The sequence below is a fragment of the Stegostoma tigrinum genome, chromosome 11, assembly GCF_030684315.1.
Source record: "Stegostoma tigrinum isolate sSteTig4 chromosome 11, sSteTig4.hap1, whole genome shotgun sequence".
NCBI lineage: Eukaryota > Metazoa > Chordata > Chondrichthyes > Orectolobiformes > Stegostomatidae > Stegostoma > Stegostoma tigrinum.
In genome coordinates, this window is record NC_081364.1 from 5,410,046 (window position 1) to 5,423,368 (window position 13,323).

Consider the following 13,323-nt stretch of genomic DNA (forward strand, 5'->3'; position numbering starts at 1 on the left):
GTTAATGTCTCGACGGCAGTTGGAAATGAAGAGGTCGAGGGAGGGTAGGAGGCCTGGGGGTGGTGTCCAGGAGGAGGACTTGTGTTGGAAGCGGGTGAAGGGGTCATTGGAGGGAGGGTTAGGCTCCCGGTTGAAGAAGTAGGCGTGGAGGCAAAGGCGGCAGAAAAACTGTTCTATGTCCAATCGTGACTGGTATTCGTTGATGTGTGGTTGTAGGGGGACAAAGGTGAGCCCCTTACTAAGGACTGACCGTTCGTCCTCAGTCAGTGGGAGGTCTGGGGGGAGGGTGAAGATGCGGCAGGGTTCAGTGTGGCTGTCTCCTCTGGGATTGCTGGCTGTGGAGGTAGTGGGCGGAGCGATGAGGTCGTCGGCCATGGGCGGGGTTCCGTCGGCGTCGGCCATGGGCGGGGTTCCGTCGGCGTGGGCCATGGGCGGGGTTCCGTCGGCGAACCTTATTGTTCCCCAACCCCGCACGGCCTGTTTCTATCTCCTTCCCAAAATCCACAAACCTGCCTGCCCTGGTCGACCAATCGTCAAAACGCCGACGGAACCCCGCCCATGGCCGACGCCGACGGAACCCCGCCCATGGCCGACGCCGACGGAACCCCGCCCACGGCCGACGACCTCATCACTCCGCCCACTACCTCCACAGCCAGCAATCCCAGAGAAGACAGCCACACTGAGCCCTGCCGAATCTTCACCATCCCCCCAGACCTCCCAGTGACTGAGGACGAACGGTCAGTCCTCAGTAAGGGGCTCATCTTTGTCCCCCTACAACCACACATCAACGAATACCAGTCACAATTGGACATAGAGCAGTTTTTCCGTCGCCTTCGCCTCCACGCCTACTTCTTCAACCGGGAGCCTAACCCTGCCTCCAATGACCCCTTCACCCGCTTCCAACACAAGTCCTCCTCCTGGACACCACCCCCAGGCCTCCTACCTTCCCTCGACCTCTTCATCTCCAACTGCCGTCGAGACATTAACCGCCTCAACCTCTCCACCCCTCTCACCCACTCCAACCTCTCCCCCGCAGAAGGGGCAGCCCTCTGCTCCAACCCCAACCTCACCATCAAACCCGCAGACAAGGGTGGCGCAGTGGTAGTATGGCGCACTGACCTCTACATCGCCGAGGGCAGACGCCAACTCTCCAACACCACCTCCTACCGCCCCCTCGATCATGACCCCACACCCGAGCACCAAACCATCATCTCCAACACCATTCATGACCTCATCACCTCAGGGGACCTCCCACCCACAGCCTCCAACCTCATTGTTCCCCAACCCCGCACGACCCGTTTCTATCTGCTTCCCAAAATCCACAAACCTGCCTGCCCTGGTCGTCCAATCGTCATCAGCCTGTTCCTGCCCCACCGAACTCATCTCCACCTATCTGGACTCCATCTTCTCCCCTTTGGTCCAGGAACTCCCTACCTACGTCCGTGACACCACCCACGCCCTCCACCTCCTCCAGAACTTCCAATTCCCTGGCCCCCAACACCTCATCTTCACCATGGACGTCCAGTCTCTATACACCTTCATTCTGCATGCAGATGGCCTCAAGGCCCTCCGCTTCTTCCTGTCCCGCAGGCCCGACCAGTCCCCCTCCACCGACACCCTCATCCGCCCAGCCGAACTCGTCCTGACCCTCAACAACTTCTCTTTTGACTCCTCCCACTTCCTACAGACTAAGGGGGTGGCCATGGGCACCCGCATGGGCCCCAGCTATGCCTGCCTCTTTGTTGGTTACGTGGAACAGTCCCTCTTCCGCACCCACACAGGCCCCAAACCCCACCTCTTCCTCCGGTACATTGATGACTGTATCGGCGCCGCCTCTTGCTCCCCAGAGGAGCTCGAACAGTTCATCCACTTCACCAACACCTTCCACCCCAAACTTCAGTTCACCTGGGCCATCTCCAGCACATCCCTCACCTTCCTGGACCTCTCAGTCTCCATGTCAGGCAACCAGCTTGTAACTGATGTCCATTTCAAGCCCACCGACTCCCACAGCTACCTAGAGTGCACCTCCTCCCACCCACCCTCCTGCAAAAATTCCATCCCCTATTCCCAATTCCTCCGCCTCCGCCGCATCTGCTCCCACGATAAGACATTCCACTCCCGCACATCCCAGATGTCCAAGTTCTTCCAGGACCGCAACTTTCCCCCCACAGTGATCGAGAACGCCCTCGACCGCGTCTCCCGTATTTCCCGCAACATGTCCCTCACACCCCGCCCCCGCCACAACTGCCCAAAGAGGATCCCCCTCATTCTCACACACCACCCCACCAACCTCCGGTTACAACGCATCATCCTCCGTCACTTCCGCTATCTACAATCCGACCCCACCACCCAAGACATTTTTCCATCCCCACCCCTGTCTGCTTTCCGGAGAGACCACTCTCTCCGTGACTCCCTTGTTCACTCCACACTGCCCTCCAACCCCACCACACCCGGCACCTTCCCCTGCAACCGCAGGAAATGCTACACTTGCCCCCACACCTCCCCCCTCACCCCCATCCCAGGCCCCAAGATGACATTCCACATTAAGCAGAGGTTCACCTGCACATCTGCCAACGTGGTATACTGCATCCACTGTGCCCGGTGCGGCTTCCTCTACATTGGGGAAACCAAGCGGAGGCTTGGAGACCGCTTTGCAGAACACCTCCGCTCAGTTCGCAACAAACTACTGCACCTCCCAGTCGCAAACCATTTCCACTCCCCCTCCCATTCTTTAGATGACATGTCCATCATGGGCCTCCTGCAGTGCCACAATGATGCCACCCGAAGGTTGCAGGAACAGCAACTCATATTCCGCCTGGGAACCCTGCAGCCTACTGGTATCAATGTGGACTTCACCAGTTTCAAAATCTCCCCTTCCCCTACTGCATCCCTAAACCAGCCCAGTTCATCCCCTCCCCCCACTGCACCACACAACCAGCCCAGCTCTTCCCCTCCACCCACCGCATCCCAAAACCAGTCCAACCTGTCTCTGCCTCCCTAACCTGTTCTTCCTCTCACCCATCCCTTCCTCCCACCCCAAGCCGCACCCCCATCTACCTACTAACCTCATCCCACCTCCTTGACCTGTCCGTCTTCCCTGGACTGACCTATCCCGTCCTACCTCCCCACCTATACTCTCTCCACCTATCTTCTTTTCTCTCCATCTTCGGTCCGCCTCCCCCTCTCTCCTTATTTATTCCAGAACCCTCACCCCATCCCCCTCTCTGATGAAGGGTCCAGGCCCGAAACGTCAGCTTTTGTGCTCCTGAGATGCTGCTTGGCCTGCTGTGTTCATCCAGCCTCACATTTTGTTGTATTAGTGAACCAGATGGGTTTTTCTGACAATCGGCAATGTATTCACAGTCATCATTAGACACTTAATTCCAGGTATTTCACTGAATTCAAATTTCACTGTCTGCCATGGAGGGATTTGAACCCAGGACCCCAGGACATCACCTGGGCCTCTGCATTAACCGTCCAGCGATAATACCACTAGGCCATTGCCACCCCCTTGATGAGCAAGGCGTGGCTACCATTTAGGAATTCTTTCCTCCTTTCCTTGGACAGTTGAATTTCAGCTTCCTCAGTGTTCTGAGCTTTTCCAGCAATTTCTATTTGTGGAACTTTTGCCTTCCCTGTTTTCAACTCACCAACCCATCATCCGTCTGAACGAGCCCTTAACCAGCATCCTTCAGAATCCTACAGCTTAGCATAGCGTTGCTTCACGTTCAGTTGAACCCCATAAGATTGTCTAACCCAGTTCCCTTTGAAAGTTATCATGGAATTTGCTTCCACAGCCTTTTCAGGATTTGATAGCATTTATAGGCCTAATGGTGTCATCATTTGACTATTAATCCAGAGACCCAGGTAATATTCTGGGGACCCAGGTTCAAATCCTGCCATAGTTTTTGAATTTGATAAAAATCTGGAATTAAGAGTCTAATGATGACCACAAAGCCATTGAGGATTGTTGGTAAAAACCTAATTGGTTCATTCATGCCCTTTCAGGAATAAAACAGCTGTTCTTATCTGGTCTGGGCTACATGTGATTCCAGACCCACAGCGATGTCGTTGGCTTTTCACTAAGGTTTATTGTTGAATGCTGGCTTAGCCAGTGACACCAAACTGTGAATGATTTTGAAAAAGAAATTGTATAAAAATAGTTCCTTCCTACCTCTCACTCTCACCTAAGAACTTACACCACCCTGGAACTGGACACAATTTCCAAACAATCATTTCTTTTCTGGCTGGCTTCCTCATATTGTGACTTAACCTGACACCCAGTCTAACCTCCGCTAACCCCAGTCTCGAGAATTCGCCAGACATCCCTTCAGAATCGATTTGAACATTCCTCGAGTGGCACAGTGGACCCTGAGAGAATTAACTTCTAATTTAGCTTGAACACCCATGGGTTATAAAAATATTGAAGGTGTCGGGGTTGGGGACGTCAGAGCTGGGAGGTGTGGTTTCGATGGAAGCATGGGCCGTCAGGTTAATTCAGGGAGGATATAGACGGTGTAGTGCCTGTCACAGCAGAATCTATAATTTGGGGTCACTGTTTCAACATCAGTTAAGGCAGAGATAATGGCTTTTGCGGTAGTGCCCCTACCTGTAAGCCAGGAGGTCCAAGTTCAAGCCCAACCTGCTCCAGAGGTATACAGATCTGAACAAGTTGTTACGGCAAATATCTTAAAACAGACATGAGGTGAAATTTTTTTCCATCCAAGGGCCTTTTGCACTTCCCTTTGGGAAGACGATGGAAGCAGAGCTTTTAAATATTTTTAAGTAGGTGTTAGATATTTGGGTAGATTTTTGTTAAGCAAGGGGGTGAAAGGCCGTATGAGGGAGGAGCAAATGTGGACTTGTGTTTGCAATCGAATCAGCCATGATCTTATTGAATGGTGGATGGAGGGTCTGCATGGCCTTGTATGTGATATTCACATGAAGTCCCCTGGGATATGACCAACTAAGTGTGCCAACTGTAGGTCTGGCCTGGCAGCTGGGTGTAAGGGGCAGAGATGTACTTGTTAATGTTATGGCATCAATATGTGGTGCTGGCTCGAAGGGCCGAATGGCCTACTCCAACACCTATTGCCTATTGTCTAATATTTATCGCTCAAACCGATTTCACCAAAACTGATTCATATAAAACAGAGAACTACAGATGCTGGAAATCCAAAGCAAAAATAAAGAATTGCTGGAGAAACTCAACTGGTCTGGCAGCATCTGTGGAGAGAGAAACAGAGTTGATGTTTCAGAACTGATCTGCAGAATGGTCATTAGATTCAAAATGTTAACAATGTTTTCCCTCCACAGATGCTGCCCAGATCTGCTCAGTTTCTCCAGCCCAAGTGTTGTGTTTGCACCAACATGGGTTACCTGGTCATTACCATATTACTGTGCACAAATTGGCTGCTGTGCTCCCTCCACGACTAGAGTGACCCCACCTTGTTAATTTTGGAATGTTTTGGCACCGGAAAAGGTGCTACTGAAATGAATAGGTATCAATGAATACTCACGTTGGTAAGTGGGTTCTTAAACTCCTGAGGTGAGCGTGCTTGTGTCTTAGTTTGATCAGGGGATGTGGCTGTCACTAGTTTTCCATCCCTAGTTAACCGTGAGGAGGCAGTAGTGAGCTGCCTTCTTGAACCACTGCACTCCATTGGAGTTCTTGAACTTTGTGCTTCAAAAGTGCTGTATTCAATTTGCAAATCTTTTTACATGAGTGTTGCTTGATTGAAGTAATTAGACACAACATGAACAACATTTACTTATGATTTATTTTATGATCATACTGAACTGTTGCATAGGCACAGGTTAGTTCTTCCAGTACCTTCACATTCAGTGACTGGGGACCTGGAGAGCTAGCGATAGCACATCATTGAACAGGAGGGGTCCACTAATCAAACTGATTACCCTGGTGTGCAAAGGGTGACCTCAGCAGCCCTTCTCCCTCCCCTGACACTACCCCACCTGAACAAGCGTGAACTGTGCACCCTCCTGGTCTGTAACATCTTGTTTAGTCTTGGTTGGAGCTCCCCACTCATTTGTACCACTCGTCAAAGTCATTGTCTTTCCTTTCTCCCTCCTTGCACAGTTGGCCACGGGCAGAGTGAAGGTAAGCGCATGTACGTGTCCAGTTTCAGAGTCTTCATCCGGGATTCCTTGCAGCACTTTGACATGATTACAGACCGCTTCCCAAACCTAAAGGTCTTCATCTTTGCACACGCTCTGGTAAGTGAACAGAATAACAAACCATTCTGACTCAACAATCAGAAGTGCGATTTCAACATTTTGGGATGGAGTGATAGAAATCTGCAGCACAGAGCAAGGCCCATTGACTGACTGAGTCTAGGAGGGTCAAAATCAACCACCTCTCTATACTCATCCCAGCACTTGGCCCAAAGCTTTGGCATTGCAAATCGAAATCCTTCTTCAATAGTATGAAGGTTTCTGCCTCTACCACCCTTGCAGGCAGTGAGTTCCACATTCCCTCTAAACTTCCTGCCCCCTTACCTTAAATCTATGTCCCCTGCTCATTCATCCCTCCCTCAAGGGGAAAAGTCCCTTTCTGTCTACTCTTCCTATGCCCTTCATACTCTAATACAGCTCAACAGTGACCTCCATCAGTCTCTTCTGCACCAGATAACCTTAGTCTGACCAATCTCCAGCCCAGGCAACATCCTGGACGAAGCAAACTGGCGCTTAGGGCAAAGAATAGAGGGGTGATAAGGGTAAAAGGGTGTGCATGGGGGACATTGGTTTGCATTCCGTGAGAATTGGACCTTTAAGGGCAATGGAAGTAAGTAGAGGGATACAGGCTAGCATTGACGGTATAGGAGATGTTGGGGCAGGTGATGCTGTGTAAGGATCTGAAAGGGTTAATTATGAAAAGTGCCTGATGATGGTACTGTCTGTATCAACTGACAAAAATGCTTAGAATTTCAGAGGAGGAACATCTGACACCTGAACCTCCTCAAAGTTTCTGGAGCAATAAATTTCATATTAACGTAAGCCGTAACATGCGACTAATTTGTCAGAAACTCATTTTTGTTCAGCACAAAAGTTCTTCTCATGAACCAGCTGGTGGTTTTAGGCGATTTTTTCCATCGATCCATATGATATCATCAAAGTGGGCAGTGCTTAAGGCCCTCCTCAACATTAACTCTTTCAGAGCCTTAAACCGTTGTACAACAGACTGTGATCAGAGATAATGGGAACTGCAGACGCCAGAGAATCCGAGATAACAAAGTGTGGAGCTGGATGAACACAGCAGGCCAAGCTGACGTTTCGGACTAAGAACCTTCATCAGAAAATGGGGATGGAGAGAGGGTTCTGAAATAAATAGTGAGAGAGGGGGAGGTGGACCAAAGATGGTTAGAGGAGAAGATAGGTGGAGAGGAGAGTATAGGTGGGGAGGCAGGGAGGGGATAGGTCAGTCCAGGGAGGACAGACAGGTCAAGGAGGCGGGATGAGGTTAGTAGGTAGGAAATAGAGGTGCGGCTTGGGGTGGGAGCAGGGGATAGGTGAGAGGAAGAATAGGTTAGGGAGGATGCTGGGGAATCTGAGATAACAAGGTGTAGAGCTGGATGAACACAGCAAGCCAAGCAGCATCAGAGGAGCAGGAAAGCTGACATTTCGGGCCTAGATCCTTCATTTTCTAAAGAAGGGTCTAGGCCCAAAATTTCAGCCTTCCTGCTCCTCTGATGCTGCTTGACCTGCTGTGTTCATCCAGCTCTACACCTTGTTATCTATGAATACAAATGGTTGTGTTTCTGAGTAATTAGAGGAAGCTAAAGGTAGCGAATAAGTTTTTGTCAATGAGCGTGTCTTCGTTAAATAAGGGATTCATCAATAGACAGCATGAGACTTGAGCCCTCCCCATGTAATACTGAGATAACAAACTCAAGGTAGCTACAGGGGCTGATATAGAACATAGAACATAGAACATAGAACAGTACAGCACAGAACAGGCCCTTCAGCCCACAATGTTGTGCCGACCATTGATCCTCATGTATGCACCCTCAAATTTCTGTGACCATATACATGTCCAGCAGTCTCTTAAATGACCCCAATGACCTTGCTTCCACAACTGCTGCTGGCCACGCATTCCATGCTCTCACAATTATCTGTGTAAAGAACCCGCCTCTGACATCCCCTCTATACTTACCTCCAACCAGCTTAAAACTATGACCCCTCGTGCTAGCCGTTTCTGCCCTGGGAAATAGTCTCTGGCTATCAAATCTATCTATGCCTCTCATTATCTTGTATATCTCAATTAGGTTCCCTCTCCTCCTTCTTTTCTCCAATGAAAAGAGTCCGAGCTCAGTCAACCTCTCTTCATAAGATAAGCCCTCCCGTCCAGGCAGCATCCTGGTAAACCTCCTCTGAACCCTCTCCAAAGCATCCACATCTTTCCTATAATAGGGCGACCAGAACTGGACGTAGTATTCCAAGTGCCAAACCAAAGTTTTATAGAGCTGCAACAAGATCTCACGACTCTTAAACTCAATCCCCCTGTTAATGAAAGCCAAAACACCATATGCTTTCTTAACAACCCTGTCCACTTGGGTGGCCATTTTAAGGGATCTATGTATCTGCACACCAAGATCCCTCTGTTCCTCCACACTGCCAAGAATCCTATTCTTAATCCTGTACTCAGCTTTCAAATTCGACCTTCCAAAATGCATCACCTCGCATTTATCCAGGTTGAACTCCATCTGCCACCTCTCAGCCCATCTCTGCATCCTGTCAATGTCCCGCTGCAGCCCACAACAGCCCTCTACACTGTCAATGACACCTCCGACCTTTGTGTTGTCTGCAAACTTGCTGACCCATCCTTCAATCCCCTCATCCAAGTCATTAATAAAAATTACAAACAGTAGAGGCCCAAGGACAGAGCCCTGTGGAACCCCACTCACCACTGACTTCCAGGCAGAATATTTTCCTTCTACTACCACTCGCTGTCTTCTGTTGGCCAGCCAATTCTGTATCCAAGCAGCTAAGTTCCCCTGTACCCCATTCCTCCTGACCTTCTGAATGAGCCTACCATGGGGAACCTTATCAAATGCCTTGCTGAAGTCCATATACACCACATCCACAGCTCGACCCTCATCCACGTTTCTAGTCACATCCCCATGGAGGCAGTCGGTGAGAAAGGTTCACCTCAGTACTCTGGTGCTTTGTTGCAGCTTAATAACAGAGCACATCCCTCAATTCCGGTCACCTGTCATGCTCCTTCACGCCTGCACTCATTCCCCATGCTCCAACCATGTTCACGGTCTGAGACAGCAAAATGTGGAGCTAGATGAACACAAGCAGCATCTTGGGAGCACAAAAGCTGACCTTTCGGGCCTAGACCCTTCATCAGAAAAGAGGGATGGGGAGAGGATTCTGAAACCATTTAAGTCCCCCTCCCATTCCTTAGACGACGTGTCCATCATGGGCCTCCTGCAGTGCCACAATGATGCCACCCGAAGGTTGCAGGAACAGCAACTCATATTCCACTTGGGAACCCTGCAGCCCAATGGTATCAATGTGGACTTCACAAGCTTCAAAACCTCCCCTCCCCCCACTGCATCCCAAAACCAGCCCAGTTCATCCCCTTCCCCCACTGCATCCCAAAACCAGCCCAGTTCATCCCCTCCCCCCACTGCATCCCAAAACCAGCCCAGCTCTTCCCCTCCCCCCACTGCATCCCAAAACCAGCCCAGTTCATCCCCTCCCCCCACTGCATCCCCAAACCAGCCCAGCCTGCCTCTGCTTCTCTAACCTGTTCTTCCTCTCACCCATCTCTTCCTCCCACCTCAAGCCGCACCTCCATTTCCTACCTACCACCTCATCTCCCTCCCTACCTCCTCACCTATACTCTCCTCTCTACCTACCTTCTTTTCTCTCCATCTTCGGTCCGCCTCCCCCTATTTATTCCAGTTCCCTCTCCCCATCCCCCTCTCTGATGAAGGGTCTAGGCCTGAAACATCAGCTTCTGTGCTCCTGAGATGCTGCTTGGCCTGCTGTGTTCATCCAGCTCCACACTTTGCTATCACCAGATTATAGCCCAATAGGTTTATTTGACATCACCTGATGAAAGAGCAGTGCTACAAAAGCTTGTGTTTTCAAATAAACCTGTTGGACTATAACCTGGTGTCGTGTGACCTTCTGACCTTGTCTACCCCAGATCAACACTTTGCCATCAAAGATTTTATAAATACGTAATGAAACTATGAACAGGTGATACAACTGTAAACTGACAGACATCCCACTATGACAATGATAGTTTGCAAAATCATTCCTGTAGCAATAATCCTATAACACTAACTATCAGGCTTATGTCAACAGACAGAGCAAAACAGCGAGCACTATCTTTCTAACACAACAAACCCTTTTTACAGGACAGGGTAATTATGTTCCTTGACAGCTTTCTGACAATCCAAATGCACTTAATGACTTTTTATGCACATTCTTGTCCATTTTTAACAAACTTACTAGAAATTGGACCCCTCTTAAAAGACATTGTATTCCCACCTCCACCCCAGCCTTGTGAAAATCCAATCAGATTGTAGGCAGCTTTACATGAGAAGCTAAGGATTGTGTCTTTGTGTTTTTGATGTTTTTAAAAATTGTGAACTGAGAGAGAGCTGTTTTAAGCTAAATGTGTTTGAAAGGGGGCTGCGAAAGAACAAGTATGCTGACACCGATAGCAAGCATCTTGTAAACAACTGCATGAACAAACAGCAATCAAAGGCTGATCTGCAGAAATTAGAACTAAGAAGGTAATTGGTCAGTGTGTTAGTAAGCAAGGTAACGTCACCATCATTTTTACTAATCCATAGGGCCCCTCTCTCATTTGAGAGAGAGGATTGGTGGTGTTTTATCCTGAGGGTCATCACACCTCAGGCAAGGGGAGAGGCTGAGAAAGAGAGTCCTTCATGGTAACTCTTGGCTCAGTTCTGGTCTCCCTGCTTTAGGAAAGGTGTAGTGAAACTTGAAAGGGTTCGGAAAAGACTTACAAGGATGCTGCCGGGTTTGGAGGGCTTGAGCTACAGGGAGGGGCTGAATAGACTAGGACTGTTTTCCACAGACTGTTAGAGGCTGAGGGCTGACCTTATGAAAATTTATAAAACCATGAGAGGTATGGAGAGGGTGGATAACCAAGGTCATTTCCCCAGCATAAGGGAGTCCAAAACTAAAGGGCACAGATTTTAGATGAGAGGGAAAAGATATAAAAGGGACCAAAAGGTCAACTTTTTCACACAGAGGGTGGTGCATGTACGGAACGAGCTGCCAGAGGAAGTGGTGGAGGCTGGTACAGTTACAACATTTAAAAGGCATCTGGATGGGTATATGAATAGGAAGGTTTAGAGGGATATGGGCCAAATGCTGGCAAATGGGACTAGATTAATTTAGGATATCTGGACGAGTTGGACCAAAGGGTCTGTTTCCATCGCTTTACATCTCTATGACTCTATAACAGAAGCTGGCATGCGAACTGTTGGCATCATTCTGTATTATAAAACAGCCAGTCAGCCAACTGAGCTAACTAATCCTTCAATTATTGACCAGTTATTGATGAGGGAGGCCTTCCAACAACTGTGTGATTGGTTCTCAGGTAACTGAGCAGTTTGGCGCTGGGAACAAATTACACAGTGAGGGGGGGAGAGACACACAGACGTGTTTAGTTCTTCTCCAGCATGGGAGTGGTTGCTATGTTCTCTGCAGTCAAAGCCCACTGTAAAACTAAAGAACGTCAGTTAGAGAGTTTTTATAAGTGAACTGGTCATCTTTTGTATCTTACCAAACTGTGACAATGTCTAGAAAAGATAATTGAAGTTTGTTGTTGGCCAGCATATGAGTCATAAGGATTACCTCAACAACAGAGCACGGGAACAAAAATTACCAAACTTTTTTTCCAGTTCTTCCTGTCTGCCCATAACTGATTTTACACTGTATGTTTGTGTATGTAAGGAAAAGTTTATAAGGGGATTAGCAGAGTTATAATGATTAGAAGTGGAGACATGGTTGCCTAGTGGTATTATTGCGAGGCTATTAATCCAGGGTCTCAGCTAATGGGGACCTTGGTTCAAATCCCATTTTGGGAGATTATGGCCTGGTGGTATTATCACAGGACCGTTAATCCAGAGACCCAGGTAATGTTCTGGGGACCCGGGTTTAATCCTGCCACTGGAACTAAGAATCTAACGATAGCCGTGAATCCACTGTTGATTGCAGGGGAAAAACCCATCTGGTTCACTAATGTCCTTCAGGGAAGGAAATCTGCCATCCTTACCTGGTCTGGCCTACCTGTGACTTCAGACCCATAGCAAAGTGGCTGGTTCTCAACTACCCTCTGCAATGGCATGGCAAGCCTCTCAGTTGTGTCAAACCCCTACAAAATCTCAAACAAGAAATGAAACCAGACAGACAACCTGGCATAGACCGAGGAACCAGAACACAATGAACTGCAGCGGTTTAAAAAGGCAGCTCCCCACCACCTTCCGAAGGGCAGCTAGGGACAGGAAATAAATGCTAGCCCAGCCAGGGGTGCCAACATCACACAATCCATGCGTGAATACAAAAAAAAAGTATTATAAGCCAGCATAACGCGGTGTAAAGCTGGAGGAACACAGTAGGCCAAGCAGCATCAGAGGAGCAGGAAAGCTCACATTTCGGGTCGAGACCCTTCATCAGAAAGTGTTATAAGCCAAAAGTTTCTAATTGTTTACCTGTAGATGCTAAATTACTTGTCATCAATATTCATTCTTGTTAAGTACAGAAACTTTCTGTCAACCAAGGTCTGAAAATTGGGGAATGTTGCGTAGTTATAAAAACCTTTATATTTTTGTGAAGTGTGGGGCATGATTTCCAGGGCAACACCCCACTGAGGCATACCAAACCACCTTCATGAAACAGGTATGTCCAAAATTCAACTGGAAACCCAAACACTTTCCCAGCCATGGCGGTATTGGTGGGGGCTGCTCTCAGGGGTGGAACCGCTGGCTTTGGCCCACCCAGCATCATCTTGGCTCGGCTGGGAAAACTGTGGGACCATTCAGGTGCAACTACCTGCAGCAGAAGCTGTCCAGCACACACGAGGGGACTCAGCAGCTGTTAGTAGAGACATATCCTCACCATATTCCCAATGCTAAAACGAGCGTTCAGTCTAAAAGAACACCTCCCCATGGCAATGCCAACCAGTCAAGTTGTTCAATACAGCACAGTTCCACTGACACCCCCCCCGACACTCAAACCCTAATAGCTAATTCTCCACCCTCACATACCTAAAAATCAAACTGTGTCAAATAACGCCTGTGCCAAGTTTAACTA

At 48.8% G+C, this 13,323-nt stretch overlaps 1 protein-coding gene across 1 annotated transcript in view; it reads left to right on the plus strand.

Annotated features, from left to right (window-relative positions):
• The window catches only part of LOC125460467 (monoglyceride lipase-like), a 56,221-nt gene that overhangs the window by 19,734 nt on the left and 23,164 nt on the right, over positions 1 to 13,323 (plus strand). The window contains exon 3 of the mRNA XM_048547984.1: positions 6,098 to 6,234. Within this exon, the coding sequence (XP_048403941.1) occupies positions 6,098 to 6,234 (137 nt within the window). The remainder of the gene's footprint in view (positions 1 to 6,097; positions 6,235 to 13,323) is intronic.